Source organism: Coregonus lavaretus, assembly GCF_964263955.1.
Source record: "Coregonus lavaretus genome assembly, contig: HAP1_SCAFFOLD_2160, whole genome shotgun sequence".
Taxonomy (NCBI): domain Eukaryota; kingdom Metazoa; phylum Chordata; class Actinopteri; order Salmoniformes; family Salmonidae; genus Coregonus; species Coregonus lavaretus.
The window spans coordinates 1-17,551 of NW_028164265.1; the positions used below are offsets into that span (position 1 = coordinate 1).

At 43.7% G+C, this 17,551-nt stretch overlaps 1 protein-coding gene across 1 annotated transcript; it reads left to right on the forward strand.

Annotated features, from left to right (window-relative positions):
- Positions 1-1,641: 1,641 nt before the first annotated feature.
- On the forward strand, positions 1,642-17,202 carry LOC311117259 (zinc finger protein 512B-like; the record flags this gene model as incomplete). Its single annotated transcript, XM_084192229.1, is given in 18 exon segments — positions 1,642-1,721; positions 1,800-1,928; positions 3,415-3,562; positions 3,565-3,586; positions 3,674-3,758; positions 3,760-3,931; positions 4,059-4,130; positions 4,786-4,817; positions 4,820-4,919; positions 5,076-5,206; positions 7,353-7,445; positions 10,559-10,657; positions 11,340-11,594; positions 11,721-12,005; positions 12,160-12,261; positions 12,461-12,523; positions 12,646-12,744; positions 12,886-17,202. Coding segments are annotated over 18 exon segments (2,348 nt in total), but the record flags the coding sequence as incomplete, so codon positions are not given.
- Between the last annotated feature and the right edge of the window lie 349 nt (positions 17,203-17,551).

Here is a 17,551-nt window from a genome sequence, read left to right on the forward strand (position 1 = left end):
CTATTTGGCCCTAAACAGAGAGTACACAGTGGCAGAATACCTGACCACTGTGACTGACCCAAAATTAAGGAAAGCTTTGACTATGTACAGACTCAGTGACATAGCCTTGCTATTGAGAAAGGCCGCCGTAGGCAGACCTGGCTCTCAAGAGAAGACAGGCTATGTGCACACTGCCCACAAAATGAGGTGGAAACTGAGCTGCACTTCCTAACCTCCTGCCAAATGTATGACCATATTAGAGACACATATTTCCCTCAGATTACAGTGAAAACAAACAAATTTTTTATAAACTTACTTATCTACTGGGTGAAAAACCACAGTGTGCCATCACAGCAGCAAGACTTGTGACCTGTTGCCACAAGAAAAGGACAACCAGTGAAGAACAAACACCATTGTGTAAATACAACCCATATTTATGTTAATTTATTTTCCCATTTGTACTTTAACTATTTGCACATTGTTACAACACTGTATATATACATAATATGATATTTGAAATGTCTTTATTCTTTTGGAACTTCTGAGTGTAATGTTTACTGTTAATATTTATTGTTTATTTCACTTTTGTTTACTATCTACTTCACTTGCTTTGGCAATGTTAACATACGTTTCCCATGCCAATAAAGCACTTAAATTGAAATTGAATTGAGTTGAGAGAGGAGAGAGAGGGGAGAGAGTGAGAGAGAGAGGAGAGAGAGAGAGAGAGAGAGAGAGGGGGAGAGAGGGAGAGAGAGGGGAGAGAGAGGGGAGAGAGAGAGGGAGAGAAAGAGGGAGGGAGAGAGAGAGAGAGAGAGAGGGAGAGAAAGAGGGAGAGAGAGAGGGGAGAGAGAGAGAGAGAGAGAGGGGGGAGAGAGGGAGAGAGAGGGGAGAGAGAGGGGAGAGAGAGAGGGAGAGAAAGAGGGAGGGAGAGAGAGAGAGAGAGGGGGGAGAGAGGGAGAGAGAGGGGAGAGAGAGAGGGAGAGAGGGGGGAGAGAGGGAGAGAGAGGGGAGAGAGAGGGGAGAGAGAGAGGGAGAGAGGGGGGAGAGAGGGAGAGAGAGGGGAGAGAGAGGGGAGAGAGAGAGGGAGAGAAAGAGGGAGGGAGAGTCCTCTGTGTGCTGTGTCAGAGGCTGCGGTGATTTATAGGTGATTTATTTGGCTCAGCAAATGGGCTTTACACACTTATGCTGATGCACACAGGCACGGACACACACACACGCACACACACACACGCACGCACACACACACACACACGCACACACACACATGCACGCACGCACCCCCCCACACACACACACACACACACACAGCTAAACAGCCTTTAACCCGCTGACACAGCTGTGCCTACACTGTTTTTTACATTTATCTTGAGGTGTGACTATTGCTCTGTTGCTGAGCAGGTCTTATCCAAGCGTGTGAAGATTAATCTTTATCCTTGTGACCAAGAATATCAAGTGTTTTATCAAGTGCTTAGTTCCACAAACACACTGAAAAATATTGACATTTGTTTGGACTTGAATGTGTTCCAAATGTGCTTTCTTCTCTGCTCTGCCTGAGATAGAAGGGAGCTGTGTGGGTTGTGAATTGAACCAATTATACAGTAAATAGTAATCTAACTATACCCCTTTCTCTATCTCCTCCACCACTGTCTTTTTCTCTCTCAGGTCCTCCTTGTAGTGAAAGAGGTGAGGGGAAGAAGAAGGGGCGTCCCAGAGCTGAAGTACAGGAGCTGAGGAGTATTCCTGTGAGTGTCTTCTATCCCCCTACTCCCTGACTATTCCCTGTGTAGGAGTGTATATATCATCTCTCCCCCTCTCTGCAGGCTAACATGATGGTCCAGTGGAAGGAGGAGTTTAAGAGGAGGTCCAGGGTAAAGTGTCCGTGTTCAGGCTGCTGGTTGGAGTTCCCCAGCATCTACGGCCTCAAATACCACTACCAACGCTGCCAGGGGGTGAGACATGACCCACTACTCACCCCACCATCTCTCTCCTCCAGTGTTGCACGGTATACCGAAACTTCGGGTACTTTTTCGATACTAAAACATGAAAAACGGTTCGGTACTACATTTTTTTACAACTTTTGGTACTTCTGTCAAAGGTGTCTCATGGATCACGTCTGTCTATCAGCGCAGCCGATGTCTCCCTTATAGCGCGAGCACACCGTGCCTGCTGCACTTAGCCTGCACAGGGAGTCTGGGCAGCATCATGTTAGCTCCCCACTCATGCTGCACAGAAGTTAACCCACCTGAATAATGTGACACGGCATGTAGAAATGTTGAAACTGTTAATTACTGTTCGCAAAACAATGTCCATACAGGCTAGAACACTTTACAATGCAAGAAGATACCGGTAGCTTCCAGCTGTAGGCTAACTTTCTTTGCTAGCTTACAGCTGAAGCTAACATCAATTCACTACCCCTAGTACATTGTGATAATATGCAAACCATAAGGAAAAACATGCTGATTTCAAAGCTGATTGTCATCAAAACTTTATTAATTGACTTAATCATCCTCTCTCACACATCTCTCCCAAAGATTATCTATTGCCTGAGTGAACTGACTGTGTGTGTGAATAGGGCTCCGACAGGCCGCCCCCCCCCCTTGCCTCATGAATGACGTCATTACTGGTTAAAGAGACAGCGCACACTGTTATAAAAGAAGCTACTTCAATGCAAATGTTGTTGATCAGTACAATAAAATAAGTCCCAAATGGAAGGGAAACATATTGTTTGTCATCTGTAGCACCATGAAATCAGCCAAAACAAGCTCAATAACTCACTGCATTCACACACTCCTATTGAATAATATGCATTTACCTGTATTGTGTATAGACCTAGGCTACATCTTGATTTACCCAGTTTATCAATAGAGATTTGCCATTCAAATGAATGATTACCATTATGTTGTTATGTAGTTAGATTGGTAAAAACAAAGTCAAATTGATTGTATAATTGATTCATTAATGCATACATCGCTATCTCTGAAAAATGATGATGTAAAAATGTTCTAATGGTATTGAACTCAAAAGATGCCCAACGATTGAACAGAACAGTAGCTGAGTTTATCTGTCTGGATCAAGGGCCATTCTGTGACTTCGGCTAATATGCCTTCTGTTTTGGTATCGTGTATCGTGATTGTATCGAGTATTGTGATACTAAACCTGGTATCGGTATCAAAGTCAAAATTCCTGGTATCGTGACAACATTACTCTCCTCACCCCCTCTCCTCTCCCACATCGCCCCTCCTCACCTGCTCCGTCTCACGCCACCCCAGCCTTTTCCCTCTGTTGCCCACTATCAGTGCTTTGAGGGGGTCTACATATTTATTGTCAATCTGTAAACCTGTTGAATTAGATTTGTGTACTTTAGACTAATCAATATCCTTCCGTTTCTTCTCTTTCTCTCTTTTACCTCCTCCCTCTTTTTTCTCTGTCACCCAGGCGACCCTAGCGGAGAAGTTGAGTCATGGCTGTCCGGACTGTGAGGCGGTGTTCGCCACTAAGGTCCGGCTCCAGAAGCACAAGCTTTGGAACCACCCAGAGAGGGTTACCGTGGAGACCAAGGCCGAGCCCAAACTACAGAAGACTCCATGAAGGGGACGTCCAAGAAAAGGTGACCTGGGTTGTTGATTTTCACCACAACTTTAACTTACCCTGTAGGCCTAGGATTAGATTGTACCATTGTGTCTTCTCTGTCCAGGCCTATGGAGATTACTACCTCATCACCGGTGTTCTTCAAAGTGAAGAAGACCCAGGAGGTGTCTAGTCCCTCCCAGAATGGGGATGTGCGCCCCCCAGAGGGGCGAGAGGAAACAGCACACACACCCCCAGCCCCCTCAGCATCAGGCCTCCTCCTCTGACACCTCCCCCAACACTCCGGGGGGCAGCGAGAGCGATGGTGAGGGGGGAAGCCTTCTCCCACCGTACCCAGATGAAGACCCTGAGAGGACAAGGCACAGTAAGATTAAAATATAATGAATAGTAGGATATTTTGTTGCATTGTTTGGGTGTAGTTAGAAGTCCAGTGGAAATTGGGGCCCAGTGTGTTTGACCGTTTCTTGCTCTCTGTTCTCCTCATGAGCCAGGACGGAAGCAGAAAACTCCTAAAAAGTTCACTGGAGAACAGCCCTCCATCTCGGGGACGTTCGGACTGAAAGGTAGACCCCTCGGTATTTCTCTTCTCACAGCTTCTCTCACTTATGCTGGAAATAGAAGTATGCACTACTGGGTCCATTGACTAGGCATGAGTGTCTCCACCTCCACACTGTGTATTAGTGGTAGTGTGATAGTGTCCTCTCTCTCTGTGTTAATGTGAGGGACTGTAGAGGTGTTTCATATCCTGAGCCAGTCTCGTACTCTCCTTCTGACACATTTTCTCTCTTTCTCAGTACCAATTTTCTCGAAGCTCAGTGACTCACACTCAACACTACACATTACACGACTCTCTTTCTTTCTCTGTTGTTCTCATCTCCCTGCCTCCTCTCTCGCTACCACTCTCCCTCTTTCTGAAATCAGCTTCTCTCTTTATGTACTATCTTCTCTCTCTCTTTCCTCCCTCTCATTTTACATCCTCACTCTTTTTCCTCCTGTGAAATGCAGCTGCTAAATAAAAGGTATTACTCTGTCATTGTCCTGGTGTCGTACTGCTCAGCCTAACTGACTCTCTGCGGTTCTAGACTCTCGGTTCTAGACTCTCTTTAACTCTGACTGTAAATGTCACTAGATCTGTTTCCCCTTTTCTCTTTATTGAACCTGAACCATGCATACATGTGTGCGCACGGCACATACACAGTCACACACTGTATGTTTCAGGTATGAACAAGGTAGAGGAGAAGCTGAAGGCTGTGGTCGTGTGAAGAGATCAGAGGGGGGTCTGTTCAGCGATGAGCCCCAGAGGAAGCACCCTGGCCCAGCCTCCAGAAGAGATCCACCACCCCTCACCTCTGGTACTAAAATGGCTGTTCTGGACTACTGTTTATTGATAAGACAAAATCCATCTCCCAATTTACTCCCTCGTACACATGTTTACCTCAGCGTGTTTCTGACAATATAAAGTATTGATTGGTTGATTGGTTGATATATCCTCCAGGTACTCCAGCCAGGTACTCCAGCAGAGGCCCAGTGGCCAGCATGCCATCTCAGGAGCGTGGGGGAGGTGGTGTGTCCTACCTGCTCCATCGTCACCAGAAAGACTGTCTCTGGCCTTAAGAAGCACATGGAGATCTGCCAAAAGGTGAGTGGATCACACACCTGTCAATCAAAACAGAGGCCTAGGGTGATTGTACAAGAGAACTATATCAATCCAAACAGATGTTTTCACAGCTCAAATGAAATAGTGTCGATCTTTCCTTTTGTTTGAGATTGTAGCCTGCAGATTTCTCTTACTGCTTGTAGCAGGATCCTCACAACAGATGGCATCAGTTGACTTCTGAAGGATCAATACATTTGACATAACATATTTGATTTGGGGGTGAACCATATGTTATGATCCGTCAGCACCATTCTCATCACCACAGTGTCACATCTGGCTTTCATTCCTCTAAATTAAGGATTGTGTTTCACACTCACTGTTGAAACTCTGAAAACACAATTTATCATTTGACACTTGCCCTAAATCACATTCCATATGTCCCATGTTCTATATAATATTATACTTGGGTACTGTTCCACATCTGTTCTTGATTCTAGCCCACTGAAACAATTGGGCTGAACACATTCTGATCAATATCAGTTGCCATATGTATTTATAACAACATCTAAATATTACTGTACATTATATAATGCTGTGTATAAGACAAATATACATTCAGTGGCCAGTTTATTAGGTACACCCCGTTCACGGAAATGTTTAGCTCCTACAGACAGTGAGTCACGTGGCCGTGGCTTGCTATATAAAGCAGGCAGACAGGCATCGAGGCATTCAGTTACTGTTTGATTGAAAGTTAGAATGGGCAAGACGAGTGACCTAAGCGACTTTGAGCGTGGTATGATTGTCGGTGCCAGGCGCACCGGTTCCAGTATCTCAGAAACGTCCGGTCTCCTGTGCTTTTCACGCACAACAATGTCTAGGGTTTACCAAGACTGGTGCGACAAACAAAAAACATAATATACTGGCCACTGAGTGTATCACAGTATATTATATTGGCATTTAAATTATTGTACTGCTTTCTGAGATGCAGTTTTAACCTCTTCATCAAGTTCTGACTAATATTGTACTCTGGGGATGAGAATGAGTCAGGCACACTGTTAGACGCCTCTCTCTGAGGACCCCTGGGGAAGGGTCTGGGGAGCCATTAGATTGCAGAGTAATGATTGGAGGGCTGGTGGAATGATACTGTGGCTGCGTCTCAATACTCTGAAGTAGCTTCCACTCATTTAACTGTACCAATCTGAAAACACAGGCTAGCTCAAAGCAATCAGGAAAGGACACAAAGAGAGGTCGCCTAGACTATTCAGACACACACTGAGAGTGCTGTGTAGACGTAAGGTGGGTCAGTAGTAGGCACTTCTTTATGAAGCCTGGTCTGGTAGGCTGTGTGACTATAAAAGTGACAGCATTGCCATTAAGGAGTGGTGGAATCACCACATTAGCACAGGGGTCAGTCACTGTAAAACCTCTTCCTCTGCCATATAGATCCATATTGGCCTGCTGTGTCTCTTCATGAAAACGTCTGTTTTACAGTTATTGGTCTTGATGATTACCTGACAAAGACCGTTATGGGTGAAATGGTTCTGTATCACTAGCTCATGTGAAGGCAGTGGTGGAAAAAGTACTACATTGTCATACTTGAGTATAAGTAAAGATACCTTAATAGAAAATGACTCAAGTAAAAGTAAAAGTCACCCAGTAAAATACTATGTGAGTAAAAGTCTAAAAGTATTTGGTTTAAAAAAATACTTAAGTATCAAAGCTAAATGGAATTGCTAAAATGTACTTCAGTATCAAAAGTAAAAGTAAAAGTATAAATCATTTCAAATTCCTTATATTAAGAAAACCAGACGGCACCATTTATTTTATTTTATTTGATGGATGGCCAGGGGCACACTCCAACACTCAGACATAATTTACAAACAAAGCATTTGTGTTTAGTGAGTCCGCCAGATCAGATGCTGTAGGGATGACCAGGGATGTTCTCTTGATAGGTGTGTGAATTGGACAATTTTCCTGTCAAAATGTAACGAGTACTTTTGGGTGTCAGGGAAAATGTATGGAGTACTTCACACCACTGTGTGAAGGTCATGCTGGGGGAACAGTGAGCAGAAATTCACTCTCTTTTCATAGGTGTTTTACAGATAGACCAATATTTTCACTGTTATTGGATCCAAGAGGCTCTGATGAATAGGAATGACTGTGTGACCTTTGTCCTTTAACCCTGCAGCTCCAGGACGCCCTGAAGTGCCAGGAGTGCCACAAACAGTTCAGGTCCAAGGCAGGACTCAACTACCATACGATGGCTGAGCACAGCAGCAAGGTACACACATGCAGACAGGCACACACACACTATCCATTTAAAAGTAACCCTGGCCTCCTAGTGGCGCAGCTGTCTAAGGCACTGCAATCAGTGCTAGAGGCGTCACTACAGATCCGGGTTCGATCCTGGGCTGTGTCGCAAACGGCCACAACCGGGAGACCCATGAGGCGGCGCACAATTGGCCCAGTGTCGTCTGGGTTAGGGGAGGGTTTGGCCGGCTGGGATGTCCTTGTCCCATGGTGCTCTAGCTACTCCTTATGGCGGCCGGGCGCATGCACACTGACTTGGGTCGCCAGCTGTACGGTGTTTCCTCCAACACATTGGTGCGGCTGGCTTCCGGGTTAAGGGAGCAGTGTGTCAAGAAGCAGTGCAGCTTGCCGGGGTCGTGTTTCAGAGGACGCATGGCTCTCGACCTTTGCCTCTCCCGAGTTCGTATGGGAGTTGCAGCGATGGGACAAGACTGTAACTACCAATTGGATATCACAAAAAAGGGGTAAAAAGTCAATAAAGTAACCCTGGGGGTTTCATCAGCAACATGTGACAGTGGAGGGAACTCTGTTGTGGGTTCCCTCCAGGCGTGAGGGATTGGTTTGGGATTGGGGGTGAAATGTCCTAATAGATTGATTTCTATTGTTATGATTGATATGACTGTTCTGAAAGCATGCACATTACATTGTGGTGCTGTGTTAGCTCCCTCAGTTGATATCAACATGGCCCTCCCTCCTGCATTAGTGGAATGGCGCTCCAATTAAGTTTGTTGAATAATTCAAAACTGCTATCTCAGAAAGCGTCATAAAATATAAATGAGTGAACCTGTGTGTGTGTGTGTGTGTGTCTGTATTCCAGTCAGCCGTGCCATCATAGCTGATCTGTTTAAATGATTTGTCTTCAGTCTCTGCCTTTCATCCCATGGCCATATTGGCAGCTCTCCATATCATTATTAGGAGAGAGTACAGTTTGTGTTTTAAAGCAGTGATTCACAAACTTCCATGGCGTGTGTGTATGTATATTTGTGTGTGTGCCTTTGTGTTGTTCTGCATTACCTGCAGAAGTGGCATCATTGCTAATCTGTACCCAGTGTGTGTCCTCTGGTCACATGGCTGAGCCCCAGTGCAGTGTGGGAAAAGACAGGATGACACAGCGACAGAGGTCACCTGCTGGCTTTGACCTTGTTGTTGTACTGTGATACACTCATATTTATCTACACTCTTAGAGAAAAAGGTGCTATCTAGAACCAACAAGGGTTCTTCGGCTGTCCCCATAGGATAACCTTTTGAAGAACCCTTTTTGGTTCCAGGTAGAAACCTTTTGGGTTCCATGTAGAACCCTTTCCACAGAGGGTTCTCAATGGAACCCAAAAGAGTTCTACATGGAACCAAAAAGGGTTATCCTATCGGGACAGCCGAAGAACCCTTTTGGAACCCTTTTATTACTAAGAGTGTATCTTTCTCGCTATATCTTTCTCTTTCACGCTTTCACTCTTTCACTCTCTCACCCCTCTCCCTCATGTCTAATAAAGGTTTCACTCTCTCACCCCTCATGTCTGATAAAGGTTTCACTCCTCACCCCTCTCCCTCATGTCTGATAAAGGTTTCACTCTCTCACCCCTCTCCCCAATGTCTGATAAAGGTTTCTCTCTCTCACCCCTCTCCCTCTCCCTCATGTCTGATAAAGGTTTCACTCTCTCACCCCTCTCCCTCTCCCTCATGTCTGATAAAGGTTTCACTCTCTCACCCTCTCCCTCTCCCTCATGTCTGATAAAGGTTTCACTCTCTCACCCCTCTCCCTCTCCCTCAGTCTGATAAAGGTTTCACTCTCTCACCCCTCTCCCTCATGTCTGATAAAGGTTTCACTCTCTCACCCCTTTCCCTCTCCCTCATGTCTGATAAAGGTTTCACTCTCTCACCCCTCTCCCTCTCCCTCATGTCTGATAAAGGTTTCACTCTCTCACCCCTCTCCCTCATGTCTGTTAAAGGTTTCACTCTCTCACCCCTCTCCCTCTCCCTCATGTCTGATAAAGGTTTCACTCTCTCACCCCTCTCTCCCTCTCCCTCATATCTGATAAAGGTTTCACTCTCTCACCCCTCTCCCTCATATCTGATAAAGGTTTCACTCTCTCACCCTCTCCCTCTCCCTCATGTCTGATAAAGGTTTCACTCTCTCACCCCTCTCCCTCATGTCTGATAAAGGTTTCACTCTCTCACCCTCTCCTCTCCCTCATGTCTGATAAAGGTTTCACTCTCTCACCCTCTCTCTCCCTCATGTCTGATAAAGGTTTCACTCTCTCACCCTCTCCTCTCCCTCTCCCTCATGTCTGATAAAGGTTTCACTCTCTCACCCCTCTCCCTCATGTCTGATAAAGGTTTCACTCTCTCACCCCTCTCCCTCTCCCTCATGTCTGATAAAGGTTTCACTCTCTCACCCCTCTCCCTCTCCCTCATGTCTGATAATGGTTTTACAAATAAATGCTGGGGTTTCTCTGTGTCCCCTGGTGAATCTAGTGTGTGTTCTCTAGCCTCAGGGTCTGACTGTGACATTATTCACTTTGCTTTGCGTTAGTGTGGGAATGACATGTATTCCTCTGAGTTGCCATCGTATCCCCCTCTTTCCCTCAGACTGGGGATGTGTCTCAATAATCTCAAATGGCTTCCTCTCCTTCATCTGTACATCTTTTTTTCTAAGAGTGTACTGATCTAAAAACACCAGTGAAAGCAAAATGGAGGATGCCCACCAGGAATTTAGACTATTGAGATGCACCTGAGAGTGTATCCACGGTTGCATTTCAATCCAGATTGTTGTTCTCTCAACATATGCACTTATTCACTGCCCTGATGTGTAGTCCCCTCCCCTGTCCTCTCTCTGGCTGTGCTGTGCTGTCAGCTGCTGTTTTTATCAGACATGTTTTTGGCACTGATAAACCCCTCGGTGAAAACATTAGTTTGACAGTTGTCATAAACATGTCTTGAGTAACGGCCTTGCCATGAAACCATTTTATGATCCTGGCACCGCCTAACGCCTGAGATGGAAAACACATTTTCCCGGCCTGCTTGGGAGGGGGAGGTGTTTTGAGGGGACACGACTCTGGTGCGACGCTGTGTTTGTTCCCCCTTCAGGCCTCGGGGATTGAGGGCCAGACGGGGGACAGGCAGGAGGAGAGAGAGAGGCTGCGCAGAGTGCTCAAACAGATGGGACGAATCAAGTGTCCTAACGAGGTATGTACTCGCTCATGTGCCTTCTTTCTTTAATCCCACTTTCTCTCTCTCTCTCTCTCTCTCTCTCTCTCTCTCTCTCTCTCTCTCTCTCTCTCTCTCTCTCTCTCTCTCTCTCTCTCTCTCTCTCTCTCTCTCTCTCTCTCTCTCTCTCTCTCTCTCTCTATTTCTGCTGCCCACCCCTTCATCTCCATCTACCCCTCTCTCTTTCTTTCTCTCTCTTTCTTTCTCTCTCTCCTCTCTCACTCCCTCCTTCCCTCTCTCTCTTGTAATTCTGCCCAAACACACATCAACACTGTTACCGATTACTCACACTAGAGTGCAGAGAGGAGAGAGGAGAGAGGTGAAGAGACAGGGCTGCTGAGACAGAGACTTACAATAACCTCTCTTCATCCATTCATGGGCATTTCATGTCTTTCTTCCACTTCTAACTCACTCTTCTCTCATTCAAACACACAAATGGTTGGCCACCTCTCTTGAGAAAGATAGGTTTATGTCAATGACACTATATAAAGTTAGATGAATGAAACATAGACATAGTGTGATGCTTTGTTAGACAAATCCATACTCTGCTCCACTAACCTGATTTCCAGTCTAATGTGAATTTTCAATTTCTCCCATTTTCAATGTTGCACGCACACGTATGCGCACACACACACATAAACACACACACACACACACACAGGGCTGCTCGGCCCATTTCTCCAGTCTGATGGGGTACCAGTACCATCAGAAGCGCTGTGGCAGAGAGCTGTCAGAGGAGGACAAGCCTGTGTTTCTGTGTCAGCACTGTGGGAAGACCTACCGCTCCAAGGCTGGCAGAGACTACCACCTCCGCACTGAACACCGCACCCCCCCCACCACCACCACCACCTCCAACACCACCACCACCAATATCAACAATACCAACAACACTAACAACAATAACACCGGCAGAGGGGTAAGAGAGAGCAGAAGCGTTTTTGTTTTATATCTTTATCGGTTGAGATTACACCCATAGTCGTTGGTTGAATCGCTGTGAATTCTATCATTGGTCCCTGACTGGGCTGTCCCTCCTCTCTTCCAGGTGAGCACAGAGGAGTCACAGACACAGCTTGGAGGAAGAAGGGAGCAGAACCACACGGAGAGAGAGAGAAAGGAAAAGGAGAAGTGGCAAGAGGAGGGGAGAGAGAGGGGTGGGGAGAGAGAGGGCCTGGGGGAGGACTTTGAGAGGACTCCCAGTGGTAGGGTGAGACGTCGGTCGGCCCAGGTAGCAGTGTTCCACTTGCAGGAGATAGCAGAGGATGAACTGACCAAGGACTGGGGAACCAAGCGCCGCATCAAAGATGACCTAGTACCGGACAGCAAGAGGGTAAGATACAGACAGGTACTCACACACACACACACACACACACACACACACACACACACACACACACACACACACACACACACACACACACACACACACACACACACACACACACACACTGAACATCTTGTCCCTGTCTGTCTTCCTCCCCCAGTTGAACTACACTCGGCCTGGCCTTCCCAAGTTCAGTTCCAAGCTGCTGGAGAGCTGGAAGAACGAGGTCAAGGAGAAGGGCTTCATCTGCTGCTCCAACGGAGTAAGAACCTCTGGAGAGAATGTTCTGTCCATTAAACACCTTTCAGATAAATCCTGTATTTTAAATAATCCAGTTGCTTTTACACATTCCAGCGCTGTCAATTCTGAGCTCTACAGGCTCTAAAAATTAGCAAGTGAAGGTTTTATACGCACAGTTTACTATAGTTATATCTGTTGTTATTGTTCCTCTCTGTTTCTAGAGCTGTGAAGCTGTTTACTCCAGTGTGTCTGGGCTCAAAGCTCATCTAGCCAACTGTAACCAGGTAGGAACATCAGGACCAGTTTAAGTTAAATGGATGAAAAAATATCTGACCCTGTGTCAGTGGTTAGGTTTAGGGACAACTTGTACCTACTCCTGACTGGGGTGTGTTTCTGTGCTCTGCAGGCAGGGGGCGACGCAGGGAAGTACACCTGCTTACTGTGTCAGAAGGAATTCAGCTCAGAAAGTGGTGTCAAGTACCACATCAGCAAGACACACTCACAGGTGAGACTTACATACATAAACCCTCAAAGGTCTGATATACACATTGAAGTATATGAAACGGACCCACTCACAGATGACGTCTTCCCTCATTATTATCATACATTAAATGATCATACGTTACATTATCATACATTCGTACAGAACTGGTTCCGAGCCTCTAGCCATGTGGTGCCCAGCAGCAGCAAGAGTAAACTGCCAGAAAACAACGAGTTAGAGAAAAAGGAAGTAAAGAACTGTGCCACCACAGGAAAGAAGAGAGGCCGCAAGCCCAAAGAGCACCCCCCTCAGGCCACCCCTGTCCAAACAAAGACTCCTTTCAGCGCCACCCAAATCTCAGCCCCCGCCCCCACTCCGAAACCAACTTCAGCCGCCGCCCCGAACACAGCCCAAGTCCAGCACCAGGCCCAGACCCAGATCCCGACAGAGAGGGTGAACCCGGGGAGCCCAACATTAAACAGACAGCCCAACCCCCCCACCACACGGAGGGGCAAGACCAAGAGGGTGCCCCCTCCCTCAGAGTAGCTCTGCTTTCACTAACCCAAGAGCCAGAGAGGATGCTATCTCTCTGACTATCCATCCACTTTACGCCAGTAAGCTCAAAGACGTTATGGACGCCACAAGGACTGGGGGACAGAGAACGAAACAAAAAATAACTGTAGAAACGTGAAAACAATTAGTTCATGTGTTTGATTTCACTCTGATCTTTGTGTTTTAACCCTATACTGTATACTGTGTATGTGTCTACTGGTATATGCTGATGTAACAGTTCATTTTTTTCTCCATTCCATTTCTAAGCATAATTTCAGTTAAGCTATTCACAACAGGGGTTAATTGTAATCAAAGTTAAAATCCCACTCAATATATAAATAGCATTTTCTAAACAAAAGTCATATTTCAATAGAATTTTGCATAATTCCCTCTACATGTCTATAGATTTATGTTGTGCTTGAGAGATTTTTCAAAGGATATTCTATTAGCATGGTGAGGTAATTTACGGCTAGTGATTTTTCAATGGATATACTGTACTGTGTATATATACAATATCTATATCTATATATCTATATACTCAAAGCAATGACGTCATCCATCGTTTTTCAAGGCAGGAAGTCAAATTTGCATTTTGTTGTTTTCCACTTTGGTGTCTTGAGTTTGTTTTTCATTGTGGCAGCTGAATGCTTTTCTGATCAGTCAGCTACAGTGCAATATAGTAATGTGTTTCTGTCTCTTTCTTTGTTGTTTTTTGGCCCAGAGAACACACTTTTACGCATAAATCAAACTCTTTATTCTGTTCTTATGCTGTAGCTAAGCTAAGTATGTATAGTAATTTTGTTAATTTCAAACATTTACACTGAAATGTGGGATTTGTTTTTATTTTTTATATATGATATGAGATTTTTTTGAATTTTTGAGACAGTAATTATACACAAGAGTATGATTGGGGATGTTTACGCAAACATTTCGAAACTAATATCTGTATCTACACCAAGCAATGTAAACGGCATATCCACAAAGTTTGAAGATGTAAAAATGTTGTTGAATATAGGTTTCCACTGCTATTGTTGCTAATTATGGACTAAATGCTGAATCTAACAGTGGGAAAGTATTTGACCAGAGCTGCACCATTGCAGCACAATCAAATGAGTTGTCACCGTTTTGCAGCTTGAAGTCCGACTTGAAGATGATCTGGAAAAATCTGCTTGCTCTTGTTTGAATGAAATAATTCAGAAAAGGAAGCGGCATATGTCTTTTTATAGAAAGTTTAAGTCAGTTTGAAAATAATAATATTTTATGAAACGAAAAAGAAACCCTGCAAATGAAGTTTCTAAAAACACTTGTCACTAAAACACTTGTCTTGCACTAACCCTAACCCCTTCCTTCCTTCCCTCCCTTCCCCTGTTTTGTCTTTCTGCACTTGAAGAGCACTGCTAATCTTTTACCCCAACGTTAATGCTCCGGAAGAGGTTGCCCTTAGACACAGAGCTAGGAACCAGCCTGCCATCATTAAATTCTAACCTTAACCATTATGGGCAAAGACACAAAACTGGCCATAGTTCAGTGTCTAAGGGGCAGTTTCACCCTACACAAACCTTAACCCCCTATATGGGGGGTTGTAACCAGGATTAAAAAAGAAACAGAGTGGTGTCCAGAAATAAGTACTTTTAGTCCTCTGTGACCCGCATTCTAACCAGATTCAATGACAAATGGGAAAATAACAGGTCCACCTGTCTAACTCAAAATCCTAACAAAGCCATAACTGATCCTCAGAAATGCAAAATATTTAGGCTGTTTTACCAGTCATAACTATTTTATCGTAAAATGAATTAAGTCTAAATTAAATGTCTTTAATTTATGAAAAATACTAGAATGTGCAATCAGAGAATTTTAATATTTTATCTATATACTAAATGCTTATAGTAGATACTTCGTTTCACACAAAAAAATTGTAATAACTTGATTGAAATAAAATCCCCTAAAGTCTTTCATTTATATTTATATCAATAGAGCAGAATAGCTTGCTCTCTCAAAGCGACAGATCTATTTTATAATCACTTGTGTATATCATCTAGTTAATATGATAGCAGGGGGAGTTTGTAAAAAGTTAATGGTTACATGGTGCAATTTAATCATTCTGCTTGTTCATCCAGCACAGTTTTCCTAAAATTGTACTTTGCAGTATGTCCAAATACAGGTACTCAACTCATACCATAATGTAACCCTTGTGCTGACATTTTGTTTTCCTCAAGTTAGGATTCAGCCCAATATCACCATTGCAATTTAATTTGATTTTCTAAATGTCAGCCTACATTGCTTTAATTCATAATTGTCTATTTTGGGATGATGGGAGTTCTCAAAGGGATAGTGTGAGATTTTGGCAATTAAGCACCTTTTTTTCTAGTTACGCAGATTCGGATGAACTCATGGATACCATTTTATGTCTCTGCGTGCAGTTTGAAGGAAGTTGAAGGTAGTTTCTGGAGCGATTGCTGAAAAGTGTTAGCACAATGACTGAAAATATATGGGATACGCTAGCGTTATTGCAATCAGCTAGCTGATCCCATAGACTTCCAGTCAAGGCTTAATTGCAAAAATCTTGCACTATCACTTTCACGAAGGAGTGTAGGCTACATCCCTTACATTGCATTACGATTGAATACCTGCCCGTATTGTTATATCCACGTTTGATAGATGAACAACAGAGGTTAGATAGACAAGCACTGACGGTACCTTGCGCTTTTCAATACAGTTTTTCAGACCTTGGCTTTCATCTGGCGACTGGCTTTTCTATATAGGCAGAATGAGAACCTTGGCTGGAGTTCAGTTATAGAACATGCATTTTCACAAATTCTACAGACTACAATTTAATTCCAACCCTTTATTATGAGAGGATGTTAAGAACAGTTAGTAGTTGAGTGTGGAGTTTTGGCACAGTATCAATTATGTGTTGCTTGTTGATTGTTTGATTGATTATGTCATATTGACTGCTATTGTTTACCTGACAAGCTTTGGTGTTTGCAATATAATAGTTTAGCACTGCTTACCATTGTGGATATTATTATATACTTTATTTCACCCTTTACTACCTGTCTTCCTAGATGATGTGGAAAACACATATCCCTCAGTTTGAGCTAATGTAGAATACAGCAGCAACTGCAACAATATGTTTAGAGAGTATAGCAATACACCATATTTTGTTGGTCACATTGGCTTGCTGATGTCTTGATATCCAGTGTAATTTACAAATGTAATGGCTAATTTATTTCACCTACCCTATCCCTTTGTTTGTTTGCTTAAGAATGTTCTTTTCTCAGTGACAAAAAAAAAAGAAGAAAATAATTAAACAAAAAAGGTGAGGTCGAATCCATCAAATATGATGGTATGTGTTGAAATACACTGTTTAACATGTTTGACGATGCACATTTAATTGAGGTTTTCAGGACACATTTACACACATATTGAGAATGTTCATTTGTCGATATCTAAGGGTGAACAAGGAGGCGTATGTGTGTGTGTGTGTGTTTGTTTTTAGTGCACTTACTATCCAATGAAATAGGCTTGAATTAGGAGTGTTGTCTCCAGAGCTTTTTAGTGGTCTGGACTGTGTGTGGTTTGACTTTTGTACCTGGGCATAGGCTAAGGTGTCTTCCCTTTTTTTCACAAAATGCTATTCCCCCCCCCTTTAATGTTTTATCTTACAAACATTCTCAATCTCAACTGGCTTCAGATGACTCTTTGTTTTGAAAATTGACCATTATAGAGAGGATACAAAATGATTGGTTATGTTGAGAAGAATACCTATGACAATGTTTTTCCTGTTTTCTATGTTGAAGTTGTTCATATCTGAAGCTATATCCTAACTAGGGAGGCGCCACACCTCTGAATCTGATCTGTTACAATTTTTCAAAATTGTTGTATTAACTTTGCATTATTATCCCTCAAATAATTAATAAAAATGTTGTTAACTAAGTTTGACTGTTGCCATATATAATACATGCAGTGCAGTTCATCATGTAGCCTATATGAACTGACAATTATTGGAGCTGATACAGTGCATTTTAAATGTTCACATAAATAGCATAAAGCCTAGTTAAATGACTTTAGATTTTGTTGATTTATTATTTGAATCACATGACATAGTGTCACTACATATTATACTATATCAAGTCTAACAATTCAATAACCTCTTCCAGTAACACGTGGCCCTGACACATTTGAATCTCTGCCACTATGTTGGCTGGAGAAAGGCCCTGTTGAATATTACCGTATATGAACGTTACCATATGGTGCGTTACAGATCGACAGAACGCCA